The sequence below is a fragment of the Maniola hyperantus genome, chromosome 18 (genome assembly GCF_902806685.2).
Source record: "Maniola hyperantus chromosome 18, iAphHyp1.2, whole genome shotgun sequence".
NCBI lineage: Eukaryota > Metazoa > Arthropoda > Insecta > Lepidoptera > Nymphalidae > Maniola > Maniola hyperantus.
This window is the reverse complement of record NC_048553.1, coordinates 3,266,111-3,278,456: the sequence shown is the minus strand read 5'-3', so window position 1 is coordinate 3,278,456 and position 12,346 is coordinate 3,266,111. Positions and strand designations below refer to the sequence as shown.

The 12,346-nt window shown below is 37.9% G+C and overlaps 2 protein-coding genes across 4 annotated transcripts; one reads left to right on the top strand and one right to left on the bottom strand.

The window, feature by feature from the left end:
• Nucleotides 1–573: 573 nt before the first annotated feature.
• LOC117990811 (uncharacterized) lies at nucleotides 574–9,711 on the bottom strand. Its single transcript, XM_034978303.2, has 5 exons — nucleotides 9,580–9,711; nucleotides 9,201–9,287; nucleotides 8,332–8,461; nucleotides 1,399–1,546; nucleotides 574–754 (listed from the first exon to the last, which is right to left on the bottom strand). Exons 1-5 carry the CDS (start codon nucleotides 9,706–9,708, stop codon nucleotides 574–576), a joined length of 675 nt encoding a protein of 224 aa, XP_034834194.1. The 5' UTR covers nucleotides 9,709–9,711.
• Nucleotides 2,153–7,912, top strand: LOC117990439 (uncharacterized). 3 transcript variants are annotated; one of them, XM_034977881.2, is made up of 5 exons: nucleotides 2,153–2,309; nucleotides 6,068–6,186; nucleotides 6,272–6,378; nucleotides 6,783–7,007; nucleotides 7,383–7,912. In XM_034977881.2, the coding sequence occupies exons 2-5, from the start codon at nucleotides 6,102–6,104 to the stop codon at nucleotides 7,902–7,904; spliced, it is 939 nt and encodes a 312-aa protein (XP_034833772.1). In that variant the 5' UTR covers nucleotides 2,153–2,309; nucleotides 6,068–6,101; the 3' UTR covers nucleotides 7,905–7,912. The 3 variants fall into 3 exon arrangements, with proteins under 3 accessions (XP_034833772.1, XP_034833770.1, XP_034833771.1); XM_034977880.2 differs by having other exon boundaries at nucleotides 2,154–2,309; nucleotides 6,084–6,186; XM_034977879.2 differs by lacking the exons at nucleotides 6,068–6,186; nucleotides 6,272–6,378; nucleotides 6,783–7,007; nucleotides 7,383–7,912 and adding an exon at nucleotides 3,416–5,643.
• Nucleotides 9,712–12,346: the final 2,635 nt, after the last annotated feature.

The window sequence follows — 12,346 nt, the reverse complement described above, 5'->3', positions numbered from 1 at the left end:
TTTTTCAATTCTTTTGTTTTAGAACTTTAATCTTAAGTTAGAGGTAGCCATAGAATTTTGCAGGATCTTAACTTCTAATCACTATCAAATGATTCATGAATGTTTTGGTACCAAAAGTTGTACTAAAATAGAATTTTAGCTATTTAATTTTGGTACGACTATTTTAAAACAGAAATAGATACCTACCTACCTAAACTTAAAGACACAGGCTGAGATCTATAGAGCGCACTTTGCGCAGACTTAAGATTGAGTTAAAACGAGACAGATCTATGTGAGAGATATACATCTGTCACTTTTAACTCTGTCTTAAGTCTAAGCTAAGTCAAAGTGCGCTCTATAGATCCGAGGCCTTAGTATTTAAAATAAGGAGTCTCCCCTTCCAATATTTTTTGATCATGATTTGCGATCAATAATACTATGATTAAAACAAAATTGATAATTATTAAATTATTGTTATTGGTATTAAGAAAACTACATTTTAATATTTAGAATTAATTTAATTCTGTAACAACGTGACAACTTATTTTGTAACAACGTGTAATTTGTAACTAACTTACACAACCAAACAACAAACTATCCATACAATCCACGTGCCTTCATATTAGTTAAAATCGTGAAACTGTTCAATATTTTCGGAAAATTATTTTCATCTATCGGACATGGCTTGTAAAGTTCGCAGTTTTGCCCACTACGCCCTTTTATTGTTGCTATTTCCAAAGCTGTCGTGTTGACCATCGATGATAGAAGTCTGTTGCTGAAAATTAAGGAAACAATGAAAGAAAATAAGGCACAATTTCGCCGCTTTGAATATGTAGAGCAGATGTTAGAAGATCTTAAAAGAAGAAAGTAAGGATATTGTGGCTGCTTTTAAACAAAAACGACTGGTATAATAAACCCATTGCTGTCCCTTTTATAAACCTATTGCTCTCCCTGCGTAAAAGGATAGTAAGTACCAGACTAAGACCTTTCAATTAACCTAGTTTAGTTTAGAAATTGTGCACAACAAAATTAGCTTCACGTCTTGGACCTCAATGATACCGATGAAGTGACGAATACTAAGACCCTTGAGTTTGTGTTATGATTAACTCCTAATATTGGGAAACCAACATTTTAGGTGGCAGTAAGTAAAGGAAAGAAAGCCTCAATAGCTCAACGGTTAAAGGAGCGGACTGAAATCGGAAAGGTCGACGGTTCAAACCCCACCCGTTGCACTGTCGTCGTACCTACTCCTAGCACAAGCTTTACGCTTAGTTGGAGGGGAAAGGGGAAACTCGGCTAATATTCTTTAGAAAAAAAAGAAAAAAGGAAGTTATGAAAGAACCGTTATCCATATCTACTTAATATGCTAAATTAATTAATTTCAGTAGGTAACTATAGTACTTCGAAATGATTGATTACCTCATAATTTGTTTCAAAGTTTTCATAACCTCTGGGGTTTTACTTCTCTGGCTGGACCAACAGGCTATCCTCTCAGGACACCCGCGGCTTTTGGATAATAGTTTTTCAGTTATGAACAAAAATGAATCAGTCTCGTTTTCAAGTGCTACTGAAATAAAAAAATATTACATAATACAGTCTTGTGCTGAACGCACATTACTTGCGCCGCATGAGTAGAAGACTGATCATCATCATCATGATCAACCCATCGCCAGCTCACTACAGAGCATGGGTCTCCTCTCAATATGAGAAGGATTTGGCCATAGCCTACCACGATGGCCAAGTGCGGATTGGCAGACTACACACACTTGAGAACATTATGGAGAACTCTCAGGCATGCAGGTTTCCTCACGAGGTTTTTCTTCACCGTTAAAGCAAGTGATATTTTAATTACTTAAAAACGCACATAACTCTGAAAAGTTAGAGGTGCGTGCCCGGGATCGAACCCCCGACCTCCCGAATAGGAGGCGGATGACGTAGGCCATGGCTTATCTCTCTCTACTCATAGATCGAGGATTTTCAAAAATATCAGTTTTTAGTTAAACATGATGAACCGTTTTCAGAACAAAATTCGGCCTTACATTACTAAAATATATGATGATGAACGATGAAATTAATAATGTGCCATCTACTTTCACCTAAGTAGAATGTAATTATCCTCTTTGGTAATTAATAATTAATAAACCACGCAACCAAAAACAATGTGAAATCTGTAAAGTTCTGACATTCTTATTTCAAATAAATAAGCACAACTACAAAATGTCAGTTGTATAGAGGAAGGACATCAGAAACATAACTTTCGGGTTACAAAATAAAATTTTCAGTGTCCAGTTATGCAATAAAATAGGACAGGGCGTTAAAATACAATAGCGGTAAGCGCTTTCTTATTTCTATACAAATTTTTGGCCGCTACTTCATCCACATGGACCATATCTTTTTTCGTGAGACTATTGATATGTTTTAAGGCTTTTAATAGAAGCTCAGTATCTCCGCCCCAAATTTCATACAGCTTGGTCCACCGGCTTAGTCATATTAAAAGGTAACAAGCAGATGGGACAATCACACTTAGAATAGAATAGATTTATATTTTACTAATCCAACACAATGATAAACACTTCACTTTTGCATCAGTACCCATATTATAAACTGTGAAGCTGTGATAGCCTAGTGGTTAGGACGTCCGCCTTCTAATCGGAGGTCGGGGGTTCGATCCCGGGCACGCATCTCTAACTTTTCGGGGTTATGTGCGTTTTAATTAATTAAATATCACTTGCTTTGCTGGTGAAGGAAAACATCGTGAGGAAACCTGCATGCCTGAGAGTTCTCCATAATGCTCTCAAAGGTGTGTGAAGTCTACCAATCCGTACTAGGCCAGCGTGGTAGTCTATGGCCAAACCCTTCTGAGAGGAAATCCATGCTCAGTAGTGAACCGACAAAGGGTTGATCATGATGATGATTGATGATCATGATGAGGCAGATGAATTATTGCATTATCAATATTAAATACTAGCTGATGCCTGCGACTTCGTCCGCGTAGAATTAGGTTTTTAAAAATCCCGTGGGAACTCTTTAATTTTTCGGGATGAAAAGTATATGTCCTTCCCCGGGATGTAAGTTAACTCTGTACCAAATTTCATCAAAATCGGTTGAACTGTTGGGCCGTGAAAAGCTAGCAGACAGACAGACAGACAGACAGACAGACAGACAGACACACTTTCGCATTTATAATATTAGTATGGATGAATTTGAATTTGGATTTACGTAGGTACAATTACCCATTATCTCTCAATTACCCGAGTAGCAAATTGTTTAGTTTATAAACACATTTCAATTTTAAAAGAAAAACAAAATAAGTACTCGGCTTACAAAGAAGTTTAATACTGTGCAAGTGGCTACTATTTCTAAATTCTAGTGTTAGGAATTGAAGCGAAGAAAACTTACCTATGAAAATTCTGATAAAAACTATTGAACTTGGCAGGTCATGGAGCAAATGTACCTGGTTGAGATATTCATAGACAAAGTCACAATCTATGCAACTGAGGAAGATGAAAAGAGCGGTGCCAACAAAAATCTCATAGTAAAAATAAAATTCGGGCCGAAAGTACAGTTCATTATCAAAGAGGGCCAACTAGCTTTAAACGAGGACAAGAAAGATGATATCATAGAATGCGATGAAGACGGAAAACGAAAATGGACAAGAACAATAAGAGTGGGAAAGTCATACTTATTTCCATCATATCCTGATACTGTACTTATGACACTTAGTAAGTTTCCTCTCGAGATCGAAGTATGGAACGATGATGAAAACGAGGTAGAAATATTTGTTGGCATCGGTACGATGTATTGGGAAACTGAGTTCTACCACATGTTAAAAGAAACTGCTAATGCGTATAAACTCCACGACCCATTGACAATAAAACAGAACACAATACTGTTTGCGGAATGTTGCTGTAAACGCGTCGGCGAGATATCATTTATTCTCAGAGTAAGCGCTTTAGGGGAAAGTATCATAACAGAATTTCAACAACTTATGAAAGATCCAGATACATTCGTTTTTAGAACTAACAAAGCGCCGAGCATGTTTCAATGTAAAAGAATTGAAGGTGACGATCCCAACTTTTGTATGGTGGGTAGTTTATACGAAACGACTACTTTAGAAGATCCATCTATAGTTAACCAAGCTAAAGATAGAATTGAAGTTTGCACGGAGTTACAAAGCTGCGGTATCGGACAAAATGACATTGAATACAGTTGCAGGCATGATACTAAAGATACATCGACCCAAGCGAAAAAGAAATATCCGATTGATAAGATTAAAATGGGTGATATTGTAGGGCCATGTGGTAATACGAATTGTGCATTAGCTCATAAAGTTAGAACATATATTAGGAACTTAGAAACCTATAAAAAAGAAGCCGAAGGTAAAGTAACTGGATCAAAGGGCACTGTAACAAGAAAGATTTGCGGTTCTTGTGATTGTAAAGATGACCGTTGGCATCGTGACAAATGTCCTGAAAACATAGGAATAGAAGGCACACCGAGTAAGGTCGAGTGTTCAGGTTGCGGTGGTATGACTCCGGCAGGTAAAACTTGTGAAGATAACAAAAACAAAAATACAATTGCGTATATCTTTAGTGTAACCAAAGTACCGGGTTTCAAAGAATCTGTGTACGGTAAGAGTAACATAATGGAAAACGTGGAACATTTTGATTGCAATATCGACGAAACTCTAGCATCTTATAGTAGGGGATGCGCATGTGGGCGTCCAGGATGTACTTGGACTCAAGAACTGGAAAATACAACAATTCTACCGAGCATACAATCACCTACTCAAAATGCAATAAGCACACCAAGCGTACGAATGCCTACAGAAAATATAATGAAGATACCTAATGTACCCTCAGAGAATAAAACTTACACGTCATGCTCTCAACCACCCGATATCAAAGTCCCTGGTCGGAATGTCGTTAACCAACCTTGGGTTTACAATGCTGATGTTAACGATAAGGAGTCGAAAAGAAAAATTGCCGTTTACAATTGTGTCGAGATCCCTGATGATAAGGACTGCAAATGTAATCCACCTAAACCTACACCGCCGTGCAAAAAATTCGACTGCGAATGTATTACAGAAACTGCTAACATCGCAACGAGAAAAACACATCGACCGTATTGTCCGTCTTACAAGCACAAAGACACGTGTCCTGTGACGATCCAGCACGAAGACGAGGGGAAGAAAGCTGAAGACGATGAGGATGAGGCTGAACCTCTACCTTACGGCTTGCCACCCATAAAACTCGGGCCCTGTCCTGTAATGGGTAGACCTTGTTCAGTTCCAGACGGATTTGCCAGGATGTACAAAACTGCAGCATTACCTCCCTTGCCACCTAGTTACAATGACGCTGGTAAAGTTTGCTGTTCCAAGGAGTACGAAAGAATAAAGAAAGCATTGAAAGAATATATGAAACATGAGAAAGACAACGATTACAGATGTGTAAACAGATTCAACGTGGACACTGAAAGAAGATGCTGTGACAAAGAAGATAGACTGTTATCGTTGACCGGTAAAAGCTGCTGCGGGTCACACAAAATGGCTATACAGGAGAAATACAAGACGCAAGGTGATAAGAAGAATTCATAAGTGCATTGATATTTTATTTTGTAACCCACTAGTGTAATTTTAAGATCTAATTAAACTTATACAACTGATTTTGATGTTTAAATTTTTACGCATTATGTTGCAGACCAATTTTGAAAATGCTTCTTAAAAAGACAACCAAAACTGTAAAACTTAAATATAATATTAGAATATACAGCAAAAAATTAAATTATTGTAATTTTTGACTAATCGGTCGCTTTGCTTGGCGTTTGTGGACCACGAGAAAGCCTTTGATTAGGTGAAAACTTGGGCTGTGTTGAGGTTTTTACAGAAATGCCAGATCGACTACCGGTATACCCAAGCGCTGAAGTGCTTATACGAAAACGCCACCATGTCAGACTGTATACATGACCAGTTTACGAGGCCAATCCAATTTCAGTTGCCCAGCCGACGTCCAGCACTGGACGTCTATCGGTTGATGATGATGATGATGAACTGAATATTCAGGTACCTACCTACTAGAGCTTTTTCCAGACTATATTTTCTGCAGATATCTTAACTTTTCGAAATGGCTGATGGAGAAGAAGGTGACAGGAAGAAAAAGAAGAAGAGTGCTTCCAAATACAATTACAGTTTTGGCGACGTTCACCCAGGTAACTGAACGAAGTCATGAAGTTCTTTTTGAAGTCGTGGTGTTAAGTTTAGTGACAGCTCCAAATTTTTCGGTATTATTTTTAGGAAACACAATTGGCCACAAAATATGCCATCCGTGCCTACAACCAGGATACCCAGTTCCCGCGTCGATGGGATGGCTGTGGAATTCACCAGACGTTCCCGGATTGAAGGTTTATTTATATTTTCTAAACTAGCTTATTCCCGCGACTTCGCGTGGACTGCGCAAATTTCAAACCCCTATTTTACCCTTTCAGGGGTTGTATTTTCAAAAATCCTTTCTTAGCGGATATCTACGTCACAATAGCTATCTGCATACTAAATTTTAGCCCGATCCTTCCAGAGCTGTGCGTTGATAGATCAGTCAGTCAGTCAGTCAGTCAGTCAGTCAGCTTTTCCTTTTATATAAGAAAAAGTAGAAGCAGAAGATAATATCTTGGACTACATCATTATTTATAGGTAAGATCAGAGACTTGAAAAACTTGTCACCGAATAAATAAATAAACTAACGTACGCCACCAACATAAGCAAATTGAGAATTCAGCTCCTAAGACAAATTCAATATTGCTCTTTTCAGCTTCGACGTGGTTGGCAGCCAGGCGTGATAGGTAAAAGCGTGGCCAAAATGATGACGTTCAAATGTCCACGCAGTGGTCCGGACAGGGATAAGAATAAGAAGAAAAAGAAAAGAGGTCGTACTGCTGGTGCTGATATGGGAGGTGGGGATTCCGAACCAGATGAGCCTTTAGAACCGAAGCCTACTTTGAAGGTTCAGAGGAAGGGAGACGTTTTTACAATAGAGGTGAGTAGAATAAATTAAGAAGTAAAGAAAGAGAAAGGGAACATTTAGGAGCAGTTTAACTGAGTGAAGGATAGCACATGAATGGTTTAGGTTAATCTAAATAAGTATAGGCAGATTTCAACGTAAGTATAAAGGTATTTCAATCGGAACATTCAACATTTTCGATTTTATTTCTTTAAAAAACGAAAGATCAATACTAATAAAACAAAAGTACGGCCAAACGATAAAATTAAAGTTACCTACTAGATGAATCGTAAAGATCGTGACTTTATTTCGATTCTTTTATGTTGTCAATAAATCGTTCACTGTAACGATCCGAAAGATATCAATTTCTTCATAATGTAGTTTAGAAACTCAAATCTGCATAACTTTCAGGTGAACCCCTTAAAAGATCTGACAGAAATCGGTCCCAATGAGGATCCTTACGTTGATTGCGATCCGATGGTTTTCAAGATCATCAAGAAACGGAGTCCCGAGGAACAAGCGAAGGTGGAAGCGAGGAAAATGGTGAAACTGAAGAAACAGCGAGACGCCGAGATCCGCAAAGCTTTGGCAGAAGCTGTTGAGGATATATGTAAATGTGCTTATATGGATGTATTCTGTAATGATTTGAGTGCTATTGACAAAGTCAAAGACGGCTGCCCGGCGTTCAAAGAGCCTGAATGCGTTTGCAAGAGTGAATCGTTGAGTTCATTATCGAGTAACGCGACTTGGGACATCGAATACACTCCCCCATTTGGCTGTTTCGATTTAAACCCGCAGAAACGCAGGAACTACATCCATGTGGAAACTCAGTACATACCAGCAGATGCGGGAATTGTTGAGACGCCGAAAGTTAAGCCTAAGAAGCCATCAAATACGTCCATGAAATCGAAAAGCAAAGCAAAAAAGAAATGATGTAGCCCCTGCGTGATACCAACGTTATTGGATCGCCAAATTCTTTTGTGTTGTGAAATTTGTATTTTATTAGGATTTTTGCTAATAATTGTTAGCATTTTAAAAGTCTATTTGTTGTTAGTTGTTTGAAAACCTATTGATTTTTAAGAAATTGAACAATATTTAAAAGTGCTTTGTTCTTTAATTTTTCAACTCAGTAAGGAACCACTTTGTATATAATATGGTATTTGGTGATATGATAATAATTACCTACTAGAATTTAAGACATCGCTCGGCCTCCTAGTTGGAGGTCTAGGGTTCGGTCCCAGGTTCGTAAATCTAAATTATGGATGTTTAGGTTAAAGTTGGTATTTATATTTTTTCTTTACGTGAGTAGGTAGGATATGTATAATTTTTTTTTGTAGGTACAGATTCAAAATATACGTACTTCTTGAAGAGCGGCCCAAATGTTCCCACGCCGTAGCTTTATTCAATAGAGGCGCAAATATGCTAGTCGATAATATTAATAAGCCCCCAAGCATCAGTGCTACTGGATTGAAATTGATTACCGGGACACTCTGAAAAACATTAAAACATTTACAAAACTTAACAAGAATACCTAAGCCAGAAGTTATGCTGATCACACGCGGAAATTGTTATGCTCTAAGAGCCCTCGCCCACGGCGACTTTTTGTAGCGATGCTGTCGCGCGTTTATTAAACGCACGCCAGCATCACTACTAACGGCTGTTAGTCGCATTTGCAACGCGCTACTGCATCGCGACTGTATCGATGCAAACGCGCGACCGTGTCGGACGACATCGGGGGAAGAACGGAGGGAGGGTGGCGCGTGAATGGGGTAACGGGGCATCAGTGCAACATATTTTTTCGTTTGCATCGAGACAGATGCGCGACAGTATCGCGACTGAATCTGAGACCGTGGGCGAGGGTAAACAGCTAGCGACCGCTTCGCGACTGTATCGATGCGGACGCGCGACAGCATCGCTACTGTATCGCTAAAAAAGTCGCCGTGGGCGAGGGCTCTAATACGGGATTTCGATAGACCTAAGGAATGAAAATGTAAGGAGAGCTCCATATTTGCCCGGAGCAAAACACCAGAATAACACGCGTGAAATTCTGTTCTCTTCTGGTTTATTCTTGGACTTAAAACGCTTAACTAGCTTCTGTCTTCTAATTTTCAATTACATTTGAACATTGCTTTGATTTAAAGAAAATCTCTATACCTACTTATATATTGAGATTATCTTTTCAATATATTTAGAAATAGGTAGGTAATAATTCTCTTACTGAATACTCACAATGCCCGGAAAACCAAACTGTGCGACAGCGTCGATTGTTTTCCTGAAGGGGATTTTTAAAAATGGTATTGAAAAATCAAGCCCGACCTGAAATCATGCAAAAGAAATTAAGCTTGCAAGGGCCGAGATGGCGATCGGGGAGGTAACGCCCCGCACATCATGACCTGTGCGTGTGCTCTTTTCAACTTTGACGTGCGGGGCGGAGCGTCTTCCCGCCTCATACCCGGATATCTCAACCTGTCGCGGATTAATGCAATTTTTACCAGCTGATATGGTCAGCCCTTATCTTTTCCTTCTTAGCCTTTGATCTGACGAATAATAGGTAGTATATTATTATACGCAGTATATTATCTAAGTTAGTATTTTTTTAATGACTTACCTCAACATCCCCAGCATCCGCGTTCAAAGTAAATATTCTTGGTTTTCTCGATTCATTTCTTAAATCTCCACTCGATACAAAATCGAATAAACTGTACACTATTAAAAACTTCAGGGAACACAGGAACATAACTTTTAATTTTCGAATCTCTACCAAACGATTTATGATGATGCCTTTTTAAATTCCTTTTTTTGTTGAAAGGATTCAAAAACTCAAAAGGAAAACAGTTAAATTAACTTTTAGGTAAGTAATTATTAAAAAATTACAATTCTATTATGAGCAGAATGTACGAATGAATGTCTGAAATTGATTTCAGCTAAAAATCAGGCATGTTTATTCCGCTATAACTTTAGTCGGATTGACGCCATTTTACGGTGAATTTACAGAAAAAGCGTATATTGTAAGTATGCGGATAACATTTCCGCGTATTGTTGCGAAAAATTATAATGGTTTATAACGTACAAGATAGCAATCACTATGCGCACCTAGGGCTAAGATAGACATTACATTTTTACAACCAAATCAACTAATCTTACTTTCAGTAATCCATCTTCCTTAGCATGGTTTCAGTTATAAAAAGCTCAGGAGTTAGAAAAGGAATAGTCTTTTTTGATTTTGTTCGAGTTAGCCCGTGACCTAAGTAACTAGCAGTAGCGTGCACATGGTTTGAAGCCAGGGTAGGCACTAGTTAAGTAGGAGCCTGTTTACTGGCTGGTCATAATGAAAAATATGCATTGGGCTTTACAACTGGGGTAAGCAGTGCATTTATGCCTCTATGACCTGCACGCCACTGGTAACTAGGTCACTACCTATAGGTACCTACTTACTATTAACTACACTTTTTGGGTGGAATTACTATGCTATCTACGACGGACGCACTAACTTGGAAGGGTACCTCCCTTCCAAGTTAGCGCGTCCATCATCGCAGATTTTATCTGCCATTTATCAGTATCTCCACGGCATCATATCGGGACGCTAAACCGCTTGATGGAACGCCTTTGCCTGTAGGATGGTAACTACTAAGTCACGGTCCAAGTCTCCCACCAGACCAGACCGTACCAAGATAATATTATACTGTCTAAATACCCACCCCTTGCTGGGAATCGAACACTGTAGTCTGTGATAGGGACCACAGCGTTCCCTATGCGCCATCACCATCAGGGAGATCATATGAAACTAGGTAGGTATAAAATAGTTGTACCTACTCGTATGAGTATACCTACCAGGTACTCCAAAGTATTGCTGCGTAGTGTCGAGCATTCTTTGGAGAGATCCCGTGCATGTATTTTCAACATTATTGTGACACAGGCAATATGCTCTAGGACGAATATTAACATAAATTATATTTTATTTAATTATTTTTGTAGCTGTCTTGTCTTGTAGCATTTTTACTCTATCGTTCAGCTAAGTAAGAGTCAATTTGTTATATTTTTCACGGTACATGAACGGATGATGTCGTCTTATGTTTTGAAATTACCTCGGTACCTATCTTGATTGTTATGCAGATTCAACATTTTATTTCTTCTATAAAAATACCTACCTGTCTAATTATAAGTTTTAATAAATAAAACTAGCTTAAATGCTCGCGACTTCGTCCGCGTTGACTACAGAAATTTCAAACCCCTATTTCACCCCCTTAGGAGAGGTGAATTTTCAAAAATCCTTTATTATCGGACGCCTACGTCATAATAGCTATCTGCATGCCAAATTTCAGCCTGATCCGTTCAGTACTTTGAGCTGTGCGTTGATAGATCAGTCAGTCACCTTTTTTCAGGAGTGTATCATAGTAGCAGTAGGTTTAGCAGGGTAAGATGAATCTGGCTCTTAGGTATAAGGTAACTGATACAAATAAGGCCTACCTTATTTAAATAGTTGATTACAAAATAAATATAGGTGTGTATCAAAAAAACTTCAATAAATTAGTATTAGATGTTTATTAATATCAAATTAATGGAGTAAAACATTAGCAATATCTAATAAAATGAAGACAAAATCAACAATACAAAAACCTTAGCTAGTGGCCATAATAAGTTCACACTACATCAAGTAGTATAAGTACATCTACCAAATAAGGCCTGTAAACTTTAAACTCATAAAATCTTGTTAAAAATCTATTTATTTAAAAAAATACTATTTTACAGCCTTTATTTACCTTCTATCTTTTGATAACTAAGCTTTTTATTACAGTAATTAAACATTTATAAACACAGATGGCTTGTCAGACTTAAGCGCTCATATTAACAATAATATGAATAAACTATTTAAAAAAATATTGTCACTCGTAATTAAATAAATAAAGCACACATTCTGTAAAAAAACCGACTTATTTACCAAAAAAAAATAAAAAAAATATAGGCCTTATTAAATTGCACTGCTGTATACAAGGCACTAAACTGCCGCTGCAGGCTGCTAAGCTTTCTTCCGACCAAGTAGCACGTTTAGGAGCCTTTTTAGATTTAGTTATTCGTAGTACTTTGAGAGCTAGACATCAAAATGCGTATTAAAATGCGGGATTTATATTAAGGCCTAGGGTTACAATTAAGGCCTAGGGCCTTATTCGGTACCGTACCAGATAAAATATAAAGTTCCATAATTCGTTCCATTATTCAAAATGATGAAAATGAAAGCAATAATTATCTAATATAATGGCTAAGGTATTATAACTACTTATTAGTTTATATAAAATGTCAATATAAAACCTAATAACTTGCCTTGTTATTACGAAAATTTTATAGTGCGCCGCGGAAAACCCGACTTCCACAAAGAA

Coding starts and splice junctions, on each gene's coding strand:
- LOC117990439 (XM_034977879.2), top strand. CDS start 3,419: ATGGAGCAAATGTACCTGGTTGAGATATTCATAGACAAAGTCACAATC.
- LOC117990811 (XM_034978303.2), bottom strand. CDS start 9,708: ATGTTCCTGTGTTCCCTGAAGTTTTTAATAGTGTACAGTTTATTCGAT. Junction 9,288..9,579: donor CGGATGCTGGGGATGTTGAG/GTAAGTCATTAA, acceptor GCATGATTTCAG/GTCGGGCTTGATTTTTCAAT. Junction 1,547..8,331: donor TTTGGGCCGCTCTTCAAGAA/GTACGTATATTT, acceptor TTTTTATTTCAG/TAGCACTTGAAAACGAGACT.